The sequence below is a fragment of the Portunus trituberculatus genome, chromosome 45 (assembly GCF_017591435.1).
Source record: "Portunus trituberculatus isolate SZX2019 chromosome 45, ASM1759143v1, whole genome shotgun sequence".
Classification (NCBI taxonomy): Eukaryota; Metazoa; Arthropoda; class Malacostraca; order Decapoda; family Portunidae; genus Portunus; species Portunus trituberculatus.
In genome coordinates this window covers 2,849,105-2,864,855 of record NC_059299.1, presented here as the reverse complement: position 1 = coordinate 2,864,855, position 15,751 = coordinate 2,849,105, and the positions used below count along the sequence as shown (strand labels likewise).

Sequence of the window (15,751 nt, the reverse complement as noted above, 5' to 3'; positions counted from 1 at the left end):
TGTTTATAACCCATCAAAGCTTAACAAGAAGCTAGCAAGATATCCCTTCCCTTCCTCCTGTCATCCCTTGCCATTCAGTCACCAGTACTCGTATCCATACATTCAAAGGATATACAAACATAATTTAATGAACAAATGTTTATTTACATTTTTGTCCTCACACATCATATCCTGTGCCCGGCATTTCCAGCAGTGCAAATCTCCTGGAGTGTTTGGGTGAAAGTATGTACACACATACAGTACCTGGGGAGGCATGCACTGGGAGGCAGTGCAGCTCGTGCTTATTTAATAATAGATGCTTTGAAAAGAAAATTTACATACTCATAACAAACGAATATGACAGCTGGAAGTTGACAGATTGAGGATTGAGGTTTTTTGTGGTTCATTAAAAGTTACACATTTAATTCTTAATCAATTGACTCATCAATCGTTACTAACAGAGTTCACATGCCAGTCTCCCGTTCAGCTCTCCTTGGCTGTCGACATACTGAATGCACCTAGGGGGTACACATCAAACCGACCAACACACAGGAGTTAAGCTTCAGCTCACAAATACACTTCAAAGAGCCAATTACAATCCTAAGAATAAGACTATGTCCTCGAGAGATTGCATTGCTTGGGTACTTTATAATTAAGTGGTCTGAGGATACAATAAAGTATAGAACATGTTACATAAGATAAATTCTTCAGTTAAAAGTTTATATTATATGTATGTATGTGTGTGTGTGTATATATATATATATATATATATATATATATATATATATATATATATATATATATATATATATATATATATATATACACATCATTGAAATACAATTTATTCCTTCCTATCCTGTAATATTGCTTAAGGAGTTGTTGAGTCCCCTAGTCTAGATGATATCATGTGACTATGATATGGTACATTAATGGCAGGATATGTGGAGAGGAGGGCACAGGACATGATTCTGGAGTTGGCCACTTGCCGTGGACCTACATGACTGTATGGTGCTGCATGATAGACAACTGTGTGATTTGAACATTTCTTAAAAAATATTTCCCTTCAGTATTCTAACACTTCCCAAAACTGTTGCATTAGACAAAGATGAAGGATTAAATGATGCAAGCTACTCTGGTATCTGACACTGAAAGTGGAAAATCCTTAATGTGTCTATTGAGATTAAAGATCATCATTAATTACAAAAATAAACAAAAAGATCTGTGAAACTTGTGCAACGATCTTCAAAACAGCCTTAAGTCACACACACACACACACACTTGAGCTTCTTAGTTGTGATGCACTTAAAAAAAATAAAAAAAATAAATAAAAATAAATAAAAAATCTGGGGCAAGTACAAGTTTTAACTTGATGGATATGACTTCTAAACTGTCATAGCTTTACACAATCAGAGTGAAAGCAATAAATGTCTTGTCCTAGTGCAAACACCAAAAGGGAAAGAAAAGGCAGCAATAAACATAACAAATTTGTGACCCAATATCGATGATAATCTACTTATTCCACTGTGCACATGATATTTATGAAAAAGAGTCTGTTAGCACCACCAGTCAGGTCAGGATGCTACTATCTACCATCTGGCTACACTTGCTCATTACAAAGCACTTACTTCACACAAAAATGGGACTTGCTTTAAAAATCAATAAATTATGAATCAATATTAGTTTGCCTTGAAGGAATGTTGCAAAAAGAAGGGGGTCACAGTAATGTATGCATGGAGATAAGTGCCTATGAATGCACACCACAGACAACTGACCTCCAACACCTCACAAAAAACTAGCCACTGAATTTGATCATTGGAAGTACAAAACAAACATTTGCAATATAGCTTTCAACTAATGTACAATGAGAGTAAAGCCTTGCCTTTCAATACACAAGGGATGTATGCAATATACAATAAAATTTATTGAAGTCCTTAATCAATGACAGACAACTTTTGTTTTGCCGAAGGTAAGACTTTCACTAACTCTTTCTGTACTCTTGTTCCCAACACTGCCTGTGGACACAAGCAGTCACTGATGATATTACTGACTGAGTACTCTTTCCTTGCCAAGGCCAGTCAGGGTGAAGGAATAAACCAGATAGAGAGAGAGAGAGAGAGAGAGAGAGAGAGAGAGAGAGAGAGAGAGAGAGAGAGAGAGAGAGAGAGAGAGAGAGAGAGAGAGAGAGAGAGAGAGAGAGAGAGAGAGAGAGAGAGAGAGAGAGAGAGAGAGAGAGATGTGGGTGAAAGCACTACTAGGTGGAGGTGGAAAGTGGTCACTAAGCTGATTGTTCCCACCTCCACCTGTGCCCCTCCACACCAGGCTTCCTCCCTGCACCAGCCTCCACTGACCTGACACACTTCCACCACTGGTCTGGATTTCACTTCACCACCAACCACACCACCTTGACAAATGCTCAATACAGCTGTGGCTTTCCAACTTGCTAAGGACATCAATATTGCTTTACTATTAGTGGGTGACTATGCTAATTTCTTACATGGATTTAGAGTAAGCTGTAATCTCTCAACTCAAGTTGCTCTACATAATCTATTACATCCTCTCTCCTGTTTCAAAACCATTAGTGTGCTACAGACTTTGTCTCTCTTGTACTGCTCACTTGCATTCATTCCAAAATTTTGAATGTATATTCTTTTGTAGTACTGATGAAATTTAACCATGTACCACTTGTATTTTACATTACCATTACTTCAATGGAGATTTTATGGAACAATGAAATACACATCACTATATCTGGCCAATTACCTGGATGTTTTGTTGTTTTTTCTTTTTGGAACTCCATAAGCAATTCATATCTCAATAGGCAACAAAAAGTTTTCCACTTTCAAATGTTAACAAATTCAAACTTGATCTGAATAAAGTATGAAGGTAAGTATCATGCACAAAATAAGACATCAGAAATCACACTAGATACCAAATCCATCAAAAACAAAGGAAACTTCACCACATATACTGAGATATTAATATTTGCATAAAAGAAATAATAATAATAATAATAATAATAAAAAAAAAAATTAAATAAAAAAAAATAAAAAAAAAAAAACTACCCAAGCATGAATTTACAACACTTTTCACCATGGATTACGACATCTATAACATTTATGACTACAGAATCTTTTCAGCATTAAGTTAGATATGACTAATACACACAACACTAATAAATCTACAAATATGTCATCTACTAACACTACAAATAAAGTGTCACCCCTCACAAAATGAATGATATGTTTGCCAAAACTCAACCAGGTCCATGAGCACTGTCCGACCTCCATCACTGTCAACACAGGACAAGTGGATCAGACAGCCTCATCATGTCTATATAAATTAAATGGGGAGAAAAAAGCAACTGACAACAATAAGAATGAGCTTCAAGACAAATCCTTGTGCTTACAGATTTACTAGGGCTTAACTTACCATGATTGAGCGCTAATAAAGGCTGGCTTCAAGTACCTGTTCAGGACTGTGCTTATGCATGCATGTATATAATGTATGTATGCACTGATAACTGACAGCTGACAGTGAGTGATGCATATAATGTAAACACTAAGTCTGAGGATTGGATGGTGAAAAGTACAATGGCAGTGGTTTATGTCATGATAAAGTTATCGTATAAATCATAAATTCCAGACAAAATATATGCTTTTATAATAAGAACCTAACCAGTTTCAAAAGTTGGTTTTGGAATTACTTGACAAATGTTATACTAATGTAAACTGTTATTTCACACCAGCAAGCATGAAATTCAATCCACAAGTCATGATGAACTTGTGAGCTACAAGAACATTCTAATTATTGAATTTGATTTTGGAAATACATAGAAATGAAATCATTAAGGGTCTTCTAAATACAGTACTGTAGAGCCATATCGAATCATGGATTCCATCAATCAATACATATAAAGCTTTCCCCTTAGACACAAGAAAAACCCTAAGTTATATTGTAAGACCACAACATTATTAGCAGAAATATTACTGAGGGATATAAGGAGTGAAACAAAATTGTTCAATAAAAAAGAAGTGTCTGTGGCTATAAGAACCTAAAAAATTCAAGTCAAATTGAGTATATTCAAATCTTAGGATATATTACTTCTCTACTATGTTACATGTGAAACAGCAACAGTAAGACACTCAGGGTGAAGAAAAAGCTATGAAGACTGGTTATAACAGTATGGTCCCTACCCCAACAAATGCTGGTTCAATGTGGAAATGGAATGTGAAGCAAAATGAGAAAACGAGCAAAGAAGATAACACAATTATTGAAGAGCAGGGACAAAACATAAACTGGAATGATTCAGGCAGATGGAGAAGGTGGGTAAGGGACCTTGTATGTAGCATAGTATATGAAGTGTCTTCAGTAGAAAATATGAGATTATATAGGAATGGGAAGAAAAAACTAACATACAATGATGCATAGATGAATAGGCAATTCTGTAGCAAGCAATATAATCTTTGAAAATTTACAGAAGTCACTGCTGGTATTAAAAAAAACTATGATTGCTAAGGGGAAATATAGAAAAGTACTGACCAACTGTTTTTAAATTGTTATTCTCAACATTCATCACATAACTACTCCCAATTACTGTATAGAGAAGAATTCACTCTCATGTCCTTTGACTTCTGCCCTTGGACTAAGCCTTTGGAAATGTATCATACAGTTCTCCTTCCTATGTAAATAAATTTTGCAAGCGACACACTGAACAGTTATACAGTTAAGAAATTTTACACCTCTTTTAAGGAGCCTATTCCTGATTATATTCTACAATGTGATATATTATTTTCAAAGTGATATGTTTATGCAGGAATGTATAAAAAAATGCATGCTCTTCAGTTCTGGAATTTAACCCACGTGAATCTAAGCATACATACAAATATATGCATACATGAAACACAATGACTAATAAGACCTTTTAAGTATTTGCAGCTTACATATTTACATGCAAATATTCTTGCACACAATATAATAAGAGGGGGGGTGTGATGTGGCTCTCCTACAATAAGAAGCGACGAGAGAAAAATGGCATTGCATTAGCAGCCAGAGATGCTCAACACTGATCACATCTTTGACAAACAAAGGATGATGTTTGTCATGGCAAACACAGTCCTAAAACAGTGCAGACCCAAGCTTTTGCACAATATCATATAATACACAATTGTTGTTTCACACTGCACTGTTCCAGGATTTAGACAAAACAGGATCAAGTGGTTTGAAAGTACATACTAATGTAGATTCTGTTCACACATGTACTACCATGTGTGAGTGTGATCTTTCTGGGAGTCAAAACAAACCTTGACACCAGCTGTCTAATTTGCAACAGTCATCAGCCATTTTGTGTTTCACCCATGATTATTCCTTAATGCTAGATAAATGCTATACTACTTTATTAATGCCTAAGTCTATTCAAAAGTAATTTGTAAGCTGTTAAAATATATCCCTATGTGAAAATGTAATATACATCTGCATTCTCAATCTTTGGTCAAGCCAAAAAAAATAATAAAAAAGTAAAAATATAAATTAATCATATAATTAACCTTCTCCAAAATGAGGAAGATCATACAATGTCATGACTGAAGATGACCATAGCTCAAAATATGACTAAGCCAAAACAGTATACATCTCCAACAAGGGAGCTAAATGAAAGGGGCCATACATTTTTTTGTGGTCATGTCAGCAAATCTTAGTGAACAATATGAAATTGTGAAATGTAGGTTACCTACATGATCTTCATTCCATTTAGGAGTTAGAAATATAATTACATCTTACTTTATGTGGAACAAGTCACTTTGTTATACAGAGCAACTGGTTCTTTGTAGCCAATGAATAGAGTGCAGGTATACACAATCTAGGTAAGTTACACAAATACTCATGTAGTAGCAGCAGTGGCAGCAGCAACTTTCTCACAGGGATGTTTTACATGGAGGGAGCTACTCTCACTCCTCTTTTAAGTACCTTCCACACCAGCCATGAAGAGACCATACATAATCCATGCTACACTAATGGCAATGTCAAACTGATATTGCCATTTATAGCAACTGGGAGACAATAGCTTCTTTGAAAAAAAGAATTGTTGAAAATGTCTTAGTAAAAGCATTACCAGAAGAATAGTAGAACTTTAAGAGGAGCAAGTCCATGCCATTGTCTTTGTTATGCTTCGTCTACATGAGTATCATTAGTAATAATACCTTTAAGAATCAATGAAGAAACCATAGGAATAGTAGAATGATGAATAGGGCAGCATTTTCCAGCTTCCAGATAAATAAAGGATATGTGATCATTCACCTACACAAGAGTATTAGTAAAGCAGCAGGCCACGAGTAAATGAAAACTTTACCATGACAAATTGAAAGATAATTAATGCAACCAACGAGACAAATCTCAAGCTTCAAACGCCTCGGTGAAACTAATCAAACTAAACAATGCCAAAGACTCACCCCATGCCTGCTAAGGATAGTGATGCAACCCTCTACAAGAGTGACAGACAGCCCCAGTGATGTCCTTTCATTCATATTCTACTTACATCACAAGTGAACAAGATATGCCTCTTCATTACTGAATAACCTCATGACAACTCTGATGTCATCTGATCTTTTTACTAAATCTATCAATAAAGATGACCATATAAAGTACAAATTTGTGAGAATTGAAAGATAGCTTGTTCATAATGCCACACACACACACACATCTACTTGCTGGAAATAAAAATGCACTCAATAAGTACATCTAAAATTCTCATGGCAGAGCTAACTGAATACTAACGAGTACTAAATTACAATTTTGTTTCATTATTACACTAGTGTGATGCAAAAGCGATGATTTTCAGATATTGATATAAAGGTTCTAAGATTGAGAAATGGACCCAATGGTTTCACACTGAACTAATTTCTGTACAAAGAAGTTTAAGGTGCTTGGTAACTACTTTCAGGAAGACTGATGCCCTACTCACAGGCAAGGCAGAGAGAGAGTTGCTGCTTGACTGTCAATACTCTATTGTAGCTGCACCTGCCTAATGGCATTATATGAGCTAGAATTAAAAGTGATATGGCACCCAAGCCCAGGCTGCTCTTCAAAAACTGTTACTTAAACCAAACCATGCTGCCACTCAGTCTATTATCTCTTTCTTTTATGAATAATGGTGGCATGTTGCATGTTCTGGTATCAGGCCAGAACTAGTGAAACTAGAAATCTCAAGATGGATAATTACTATACTAAGAAACTTCATAAATAAAAATGTATGCCATTCTGTATATCAGTGTTCAATAGGGCTGGCCCGAGACTAGGAAACACACACACAAAACAAGACACACACACACACACACACACACACACACACACACACACACACACAACCCTGCACACATGTACAAACACGTGCACATACATGCACACACACAATCATGCTCATGAGTGAGATAGATGCACCCAACACCTGCATCACAAAGTCAATACTGCCACATATAATAGTTTTGGAAGTCATTTCTTGCAAGAATAAGATAAACTATGCAAATTGCAGACATTCACATTTCAACACCCTTTTTTCTGTTCATGCATCACCAACACTGTGACACTTAGTGAATATAACTAGTGAGACAATTTTTAAACAGTAGCAGTACTGACTCCAAGATTGAGCAGGGAGAGCACCAGTCCCACATCAAGGTACCAGGTTACCTTCTATAAATAATAAAATAAAAAATGGCAGTAAAAAATGTGACTGCAATAGTTATTACCTTAGTTAATAAAAGTCCATGTCATAGTGGCTTTGGATTCCCCAGCCTCGTTACACCACAAACAACACACAACATAGACCCGTCACTGTTGAGACAGTAACAGTACAAACCCAAGAGACTGCCGCTAACAATCTCCACGGGAGCCTCACTGCTGCTCAAAGTCACCTGGGGGCATCCCTTCACCAAGGTGATAACACCTCAAGGTAAGTCACACAGAATGCTACGGCTTGACATTTCCTCAAATAACTCGATGTAAGAAATGCACATAATGCTGCTGATAGAAAAGAGAGAAAAAACTTAATTGCCTCAACAATGAAAAGCCCCTGGTGGGAGGCACGTGAGGCCAGGGACTTCTACACGTTTCCTGCAGGTACATGGGTCTGGTACAAAAATCTAACGTGTGAATTTATGGAAGAATTCACATAATAAACTGTAACCTATTGGAAAAAGTCCCACTCTAAAATATGCTAGAGTACACCTGGCATTAGCAACCTCCAAACATCTTCAAGGAATGCCACCAACGTTAATTTTTCAACACTTCCAGATGTTTTCATCTCTACAACTATTTTTTGAAAAGTATAAAAACAAAACAGTAATACGTCTGAGATTTCTAACAAAAGCATAAATCTTATCTAATCTACTCTGACATACTTTTCTTGGAACTCCCTCAAGGGGATGGCCATGACAGAAGTCTCCATTTGTTTCTGGCCATACACCTCATTCCATCCCCCTCAATCTCCCATCCCTTCTCTCTCACAGGTAATCAGAGGTAGTGGAATACCTGGAACAAAACTTCTTGCCAAAATATCACAATGAGAACCCCAACATTGATCACAAATACCGTTTCCATCTTTGTGAAAGATTTTTTAAGTCGGACAATCCAACTAGATAAGACAAGTGTCAGTCTACGACGCTGACACCACGACGACCATCGACGAGTAGATCTGCTGGAGCGTCCAGGAGACTTGCACAAGGGCACCGACCCTCAAGAGGACTAGACCCAGGGCCCATTAAGCAAAGTACATGACCCTATTGGTGTCCACATGTACTGTAACAGCCCGAGCCATGGCCGAAGGAGTGCGGTCTTCACTGTTGCCTGACTGGTGAGAACCCTCACCACTGGAAGGAGACACACTGAGATTACTGGAAATGTCTGTGTAGTGAAAATTATGGTCTTTCTTATGTATTTTGGCTCACTACTTTTTTCTTTTGTCAATTTGCCTATTCATGTTAAGCAGGAATCATAAATGAACTCATATTCATAAGATCTGAAGTGATACAAGATTATTCTCAGAGACAACAGCAAACCAATGAACTCCAGTCCAACCTGTCATGCTCCTTCTCGACGAGATGATAGCGAGCCCTGAAGGCCACCAGGTGAGCATAGTAGGCTGGAGCAGGTATTGAGACGGAGCGGGTGCACCTGACATAGGTGTGACACAGCTGGTAAGTCAGACACTGGAGCTCATCACTGTCAAAGTGGTTGTCATCCCACAGGACATGGTAATGGCTGGGTCGACTCGTGCCCTGGAAGAATAATTTAATTAAGTCTTAAAAACATGTTTTCTTCTTTTCTTCTACTCATCAAGCTTTAATGATATTGACAAGTTAATATCTGTCAATTTAAGAATTCATGTAACAATCCTCAATCAGAAACCAAATGAACCAAACTATCTAATACCTGTCAATTCAGGAACTTGTGTAACAGGAGCAAGTGAACTAAAGTGTCCGTCTGATATGAGTGAGAGTTAAACAAGCCCCATACTCACCTGAATACCCTGATGGGAACATAAGTAGAAGTCAAATTCTGTTGGATGTGTAATGCCAACATCCACTGTGGTACCTGCAGGAATGTTGCCACTCTTGCCACTCTGTTCCTTCTTGTCTGAACAGAACAACCTGCAGGAAAGCTTTACAATTTGAATATGCTTGAGGATGGCTAATGAACATTTCAAATTTATCAAGACAATCATAACAAATAAGTTAGAGTATCTTTACAGCCTATTCAATAAACCACTGATGTGATAGGCCTGGGCTAACAAAAGACTAATTTACATCTGTGATTCTGAAAAATAAATAAAACTTATATATACATGGATCATCTTCCATGACCCGATACAAATTTAAGTAAGCGGAGACTGACCTGGTATGATGTCTCTTCTGTACAGCAATGTAGGTTATGCCTGGCTTGTAGTCAGCCTCTAGCTTGATGCAGGCTTCTCTCATGGCTGTGAGCTCATGCTGCAACACAGTCTGGAACTGTCCCTCGCTCACACCATCACGGTACAAAATTATCCTGTTGGGCTTGAATCTTGTGGACTTGTAGAACTGTATGAGCAGCTCCTTTACCATGGAGGACAGTTCTTGAATGACCTCCTGTTGTAGAGTAAAAACCAATGAGGAAGTGATACACATTGAAATGTTCTACTTCCTCATCTCTCATGCTCTATACAGAAGAACCTCAAGTGGACCACGATTTGTAATGAGTGAGATATTGCAGGAAAAAAACTAAAATGAAGTATTTTCAAGTTAATGAAACAGAGATGATGAATTTCAAATAATGAATGGAACGATGCTGAAGGAGCCCCAGAGGGAGAGAGAGAAATTGATTCCAGATACAAATTCACATCAAGGAAAATCCTCCTGCACACACTCGAGATTCTCCAGCATCAACACAGGCTACAACTTCTTGTTAAGATTACAGTAAAGAGTTTCAAAATTGTGTTTATTTTCTGGATTTGCCAAATGGTGAAATGGTCTTTCCATGACAAATTATGTTACTTGTCAAAGGGTGCCACTATAGTCCATGGATCTGTAATGCTAACAAGGATTTGGAAAATGCTTAAGAAACAATCAGACTGTTACGAATGGTTCAAAAAAGGAAAAATACTTGCATCATGCGCTGTCCTTGCGAAAGTCAGTTGTCTGGGTCGCGAGCCATCACTGGCACTTTGGCCTTGTGCTGTTGATCCATTCTGTCAATGTCAAATTGAATTTCACTGACATTAAATTTCCTCATATAATCAATTACTTTATTTTCAAAACATGAGGGATCAGTCATCTGCATAATTCATGGAGAAATTATGCACTACTGGCACTGTACACAAGGAACAAGCCATTAGGTGGCAAGGCATAGGTTCCAGAGACACCAGACTTCCCCAACACATAACAAACAACTATCCAGCACTCTGCTGCTGAGAGATGTTTGGAAAAAAAGTTCCTTATGATATCTTAGCACACTATGGTATTTCTTACCATTACATAACAAGTGAAGTGCAGCATTATGAAATCTGAAACTACTGCTCATTTTCTCAGACCATTACAGGCAGGAATAGTGTAGATTTACTTGTCACTACAACAACCCAATTCCTTACACAGGCACTCTGTCACGTTCCTGCCGCTCAATGATTATATAAAAGTGTCTTACTTTTGGGAAAAGCTGTGTTGATTTGAGTCTATCCCCTCACCTTCAAGAGTTAAAACAATTTAAATTCTTAACTGTTATCAAGGAAGCACATCAAACACTGCTTTCTACAGGTACAATAAAATTTGAGTAATATGTTCTAATATTAAGAATATGAAAATTATTTATAAAAATGGATTTGGAAATATGTAAACATTGTCTTAGGACCATGTGGTTTAAGTGGCAAATCCAGAAGACAGACACAAGTCAACTCATCTTTAACTTTTGACAATATCATGAGCTTTGTACAACTATTGCTTGCCTGGCTCAGTCCTCTGATGGACAACAATTCTCTTTCTGAGCACAAAGCCAAATATACCTATCTATCTACACACTCCCTCATTCCCTTCACTTTCCTAGGTTTATTAACTTAATGCTTACAAAAACTGCTCTTTCCTATTCTTCCTTGCTCTGTCCTGTTTTCAGAATGATAACCCTAAATAATGAAAATGTTTCTTTCCATTTATAAACAAGCTTCATGCAACTTTCATGCAGAATGTGTATTTAAAGTATTTGGCAATAACCCCCCAAAAAAAATCCAAATAAAAAAATAAAAGGAAAAATCTGGTATACTTTCCTTAACCCAAATTACATTTGGAGTTCTAATAAGACCACCACACTTTCTTCCACCTTTTTTCCTCAAAACATTATGTGAGGCAAGTGTCTCAACAAAAAATTATGACAAGTCATATGCACTGTCTATCACACTCCTTTAATAGCACTCTTACAATCCCTCAAGCTATAGTTTAAATCACCAGTATTGTTGTAGAACCAATGATATTGCAAAGTCTTTTTATACTGCAGTAAATTATAATACCATGATGTTATAAAAGCCAAACAACTAAAGCTGATGTCCCAAAAAACACAGAGATGATTTTCTCATTCAAGTACAAACATATCAAATGTGCGACCACAGACCAAAACAACAGTCAGTCTCCCGACAACACCCTACCTCCACAGTCATTAATTACTAGGGTTAATCAGATGTGCTTCTGTTCTCTTATTATGTTAGCATTAGAGAAGAGAATAATGGGAAAATTCATCTTAATCATCAAAGGAATATTCTCTAGTGGATAAAGAAAAACTACACAAGAATGATTCAGATAGCTGGATAATTAGCAGCACCTGGATTAATACATGAAACCATAGATATGTGAGTAGCAACCATGAGGATAAATGTTAATAATATTAATGGAGTATATGTTACATCTCATAATACAATGATAAGGTTAATTCAAATGAAGACAAAACCCACCTGTCTGTGTTGCTGCACTCGAACAGTTGCAGCGTAACGTGACGGGTGAGCATCCATGGATCCCACCACAGCAGCAATGGACGGTTTCTTGTTGTCACCCGCCGGAGGGTGAGTAACATCAGCACCAAGGAATATGACTGGCTCATTGAACACCTTCGGTCTAGGATGAAATGTGGAATATTTCTATAAGGGAACTTTGATTATGAGGAAGAACAATAAATAAATAAATAAAATATAGATAAATAAACAAATTAATAAAGAAAATAATAATAATGCCTTCAGCTCTACTCATTTACTTCCCTATACTATTAAGTTTACTTTCTGGGAATTTGAAAATACAGAAATTTACTTAAAAACACAAATTTTCATATTACTTTCAAGTTTATACGAAAATTTTCATTAATATTCAATACAATCCAAACACACCAAATAATTTAGCAAACCACAAAACAAGTCATTTACACCACCATCAACCTGGTATGGTTTGATAGCTGCTATTTTCCTATATGAGTAAGTACCTGATGCCTGGGACTAGAATGGAGTTGATGCCTCCCAACTTGACATTAATCTTGAGGCAGAGGTTTGACAAGGTTTGTGGAGACGTTTTATTCACATTCTTGGCCTGTACACACTGGGTGGCCATACCAAGCACAGTGTCCCCAACCCGCTTCACTTCAGCTGGAACAAAACACCCTGATGAGTCTAGAAACACAGGATTTTTGCTCTCGAAGACCTTATGGTTATCTATCCTAGACTGATTTCATCAACAATCTATGTACCAGCAATAATTGCAGGAAAATAATTTTCTTTTTAGCAACAATAAGCAATTATAAAAAAAAACTGACAAATATACTTCCAATTTCCTTTCCTCAATAAAATTACACATCAGAATACTTTTAACTTACTGTAGGAGAGTGGCAATTAACAGTGTAAAACTTTACCTCTTTCCTTCTGCTTGCCTCAGGGGATAACTTACATGCAGAATAAAAAGCAAGAGGACTTACCATAGACTGGAGTCTTGCCAGGCAGCACCACACACACCAGCTGCAGACCAGTGAAGGTGCTCTTCAGGTACCGGAACATGGGCTCAACTTGGTCAGGCCCATTGGCATACTTACAAAAACAAGGCTGCCCAATGATAGGCATCCCTGTGGACAATAAAAAGAAAGAAAAAAATAAATAAATAAATAAAATTAAATAAATAAATAAAAATAAAAATAAATAAATAAAATAATAGTAGTAAATAATAAATAGATAAATAAATAACCTTGTCAGTTATCTAATCTACAGTGAGATATATAATTTCATCGCATTACTTGAAAAGTAAATAAATAATATTCCAGTTTAGATAAAAATAGTTCTAGTGTAATCAGGAGGTATTCACTTTCAGGCACATAAAAAAAAGAGATGACTTCCTTATTAATTCAGGTCAGCCTTTGTAATATAATTATAATATCCATCCCTAGACATTAAAATCCTGCACTCACCTGCATCATTACTGATTTTCTGTAGCTGCTGTGTAAAGTTGCGAAGCGCGTCCTCCCGGACAGTGCGCTGTGGGGCAAAGCATGCCACTGCCCACACCCGCACCTCTACCCCTGTGAAGAACTGTTTGCCTCTCATGTCCCACACGCCTTGGTTGGGTAAGGCTTGTTGCTTGGTACGTCCCCCATACTGCAGCTTTGGGGGTGGCAAGACACGCCCTCGCACCTACACAAACAGATTTTATCAGAATGAGATTAGAATGCCACAAAAAGCCTAACTTAATTCCAGTGTGGAGCCAAAATTCCAAAGCGCCAACTGCACCTATACGATTTATGCATCAGTTACATTCAAATGAAAAAGGATTCCTCTAATAATTTTTCTTTATATACTTAAATCTCTGATAAAGATAATTTAAGTCTTCTGGGACTTGACAATAGTTACCTCCATCATTGCAGTACTAATGGTCAGCCCAAACTCTTGCATATAGGGGTCATTATTAAAATCTGCCTTGCGAACCAAATTGTTAATTTCTCTTTCTCTATCAGGGGCAGATCTTGCAGTGGCCTTGATCATTGTGGAGGTCTGCATGTCAGTTAGCTTCTTGATGCATCGCTGGCCAGGAACAATGTTGCAGACCTCCAATGGGAGGTAGGTGTGCTTGTGTTCTTGACCAACCTGAGACAATAACCAATCCATATATAATGTCTGAAATATCAGTCTTGCTATCTAGTGCTAAGACATCAGTTATCAGCATTGAAACAAAAAACTATTTTGTTACCAAATTTAAGGCAAGGAACATACTAACCTGCAAGCACGGTAGGTGAGGAAACCTGAGTTTCATCTTGTATTTGTCGAGGAAATACTTTGCCACCGTACACTCAACAGTCTGGCCATTTTCAAGCTGCAATGGGAATCTGAAAGAGTAATGTGTGCACCCATTATACTATAAGTCAATAAAAAGAGTAATTATATATTCAAAGGCCTTAACAGAAAATGAATGTATGAGCCATGTATGTGCATGAGTCATGAGAATATATCAATCATTACTAATATTGAATTACAGAAGTGTTTAAGAGACCTTCCAATATTGGCTTGAGAAACTTACGACTGCATCTGTGCAGGTCTTCTAGTGACGTTACATACACGATACTTTCTTCGCATAGCTCCACAGTGAGTAATTTCAATCTGAAATATGGTAAAACACAAATGGTAACACTCACTTCTTCATAACCACTCCCAGAACTGGACTCTCTGCATGCTAGGTATGGTGTAAGTGTGAAGAACACTTTTTGTAGTTTACACAGCAGAATGGCTGAGCAGTCCCATTGCTCTTGGTAATAGTGTCAAAAATTTTCATTCAAAGATTTTACGAAAAAATATATCAACAAATGTTTTACATACATTGGCCATCAACACTGTGTTGGGATAAACATTAACACCTACCTTGAGTCCTTTGATTTCTTTGGTGAACTTCACTCGTTGTGAGTCAGTAAGGGGTTTCCTTTGTTCTCCTATTTCCCTTATGTCTAAGACTTCACACATGAACTCTATCACTGCCTGGGCTTTGTAGAATGCAGTTGCTGAAACTACAAACCAAAAGAGTGCTTCAGCATTTTGAACCACCAGTAATAGCATAAAAAGATTCTGGTCAACAAAATTATGAATAATAATATTTCCATTATATCTTAGTATCTCAATAAAAACTTGACTATTAATTAATAAAGAGAATATATAAAAAGATAAATTAGGTCATCTCACCATCAATATTGAGCATCATCTTCCACTGTGAGGGACGGACACTCTGGTGGAAGCCGAACCAAACCTCTCGCC

At 37.1% G+C, this 15,751-nt stretch overlaps 1 protein-coding gene across 6 annotated transcripts in view; it reads right to left on the bottom strand.

Annotated features, from left to right (window-relative positions):
• Positions 1-123: 123 nt before the first annotated feature.
• The window catches only part of LOC123519675 (protein argonaute-2-like), a 24,302-nt gene continuing 8,674 nt past the window's right edge, over positions 124-15,751 (bottom strand). For 4 of the 6 annotated variants that reach the window (XM_045281162.1, XM_045281161.1, XM_045281164.1 and 1 more), the window contains 14 exons: positions 15,680-15,751; positions 15,365-15,507; positions 15,027-15,106; positions 14,727-14,835; positions 14,363-14,596; positions 13,924-14,146; positions 13,441-13,584; positions 12,955-13,114; positions 12,437-12,596; positions 10,613-10,693; positions 9,862-10,094; positions 9,488-9,617; positions 9,046-9,245; positions 124-8,837 (listed from right to left, as the gene is read on the bottom strand). The exon at positions 15,680-15,751 is cut by the window's right edge and continues 103 nt beyond it. In XM_045281162.1, coding sequence (XP_045137097.1) covers positions 8,729-8,837; positions 9,046-9,245; positions 9,488-9,617; positions 9,862-10,094; positions 10,613-10,693; positions 12,437-12,596; positions 12,955-13,114; positions 13,441-13,584; positions 13,924-14,146; positions 14,363-14,596; positions 14,727-14,835; positions 15,027-15,106; positions 15,365-15,507; positions 15,680-15,751 — 2,078 coding nt within the window. In that variant the 3' untranslated portion in view covers positions 124-8,728. The remainder of the gene's footprint in view (positions 8,838-9,045; positions 9,246-9,487; positions 9,618-9,861; positions 10,095-10,612; positions 10,694-12,436; positions 12,597-12,954; positions 13,115-13,440; positions 13,585-13,923; positions 14,147-14,362; positions 14,597-14,726; positions 14,836-15,026; positions 15,107-15,364; positions 15,508-15,679) is intronic. The other 2 variants (XM_045281166.1, XM_045281165.1) reach the window with 1 other exon arrangement.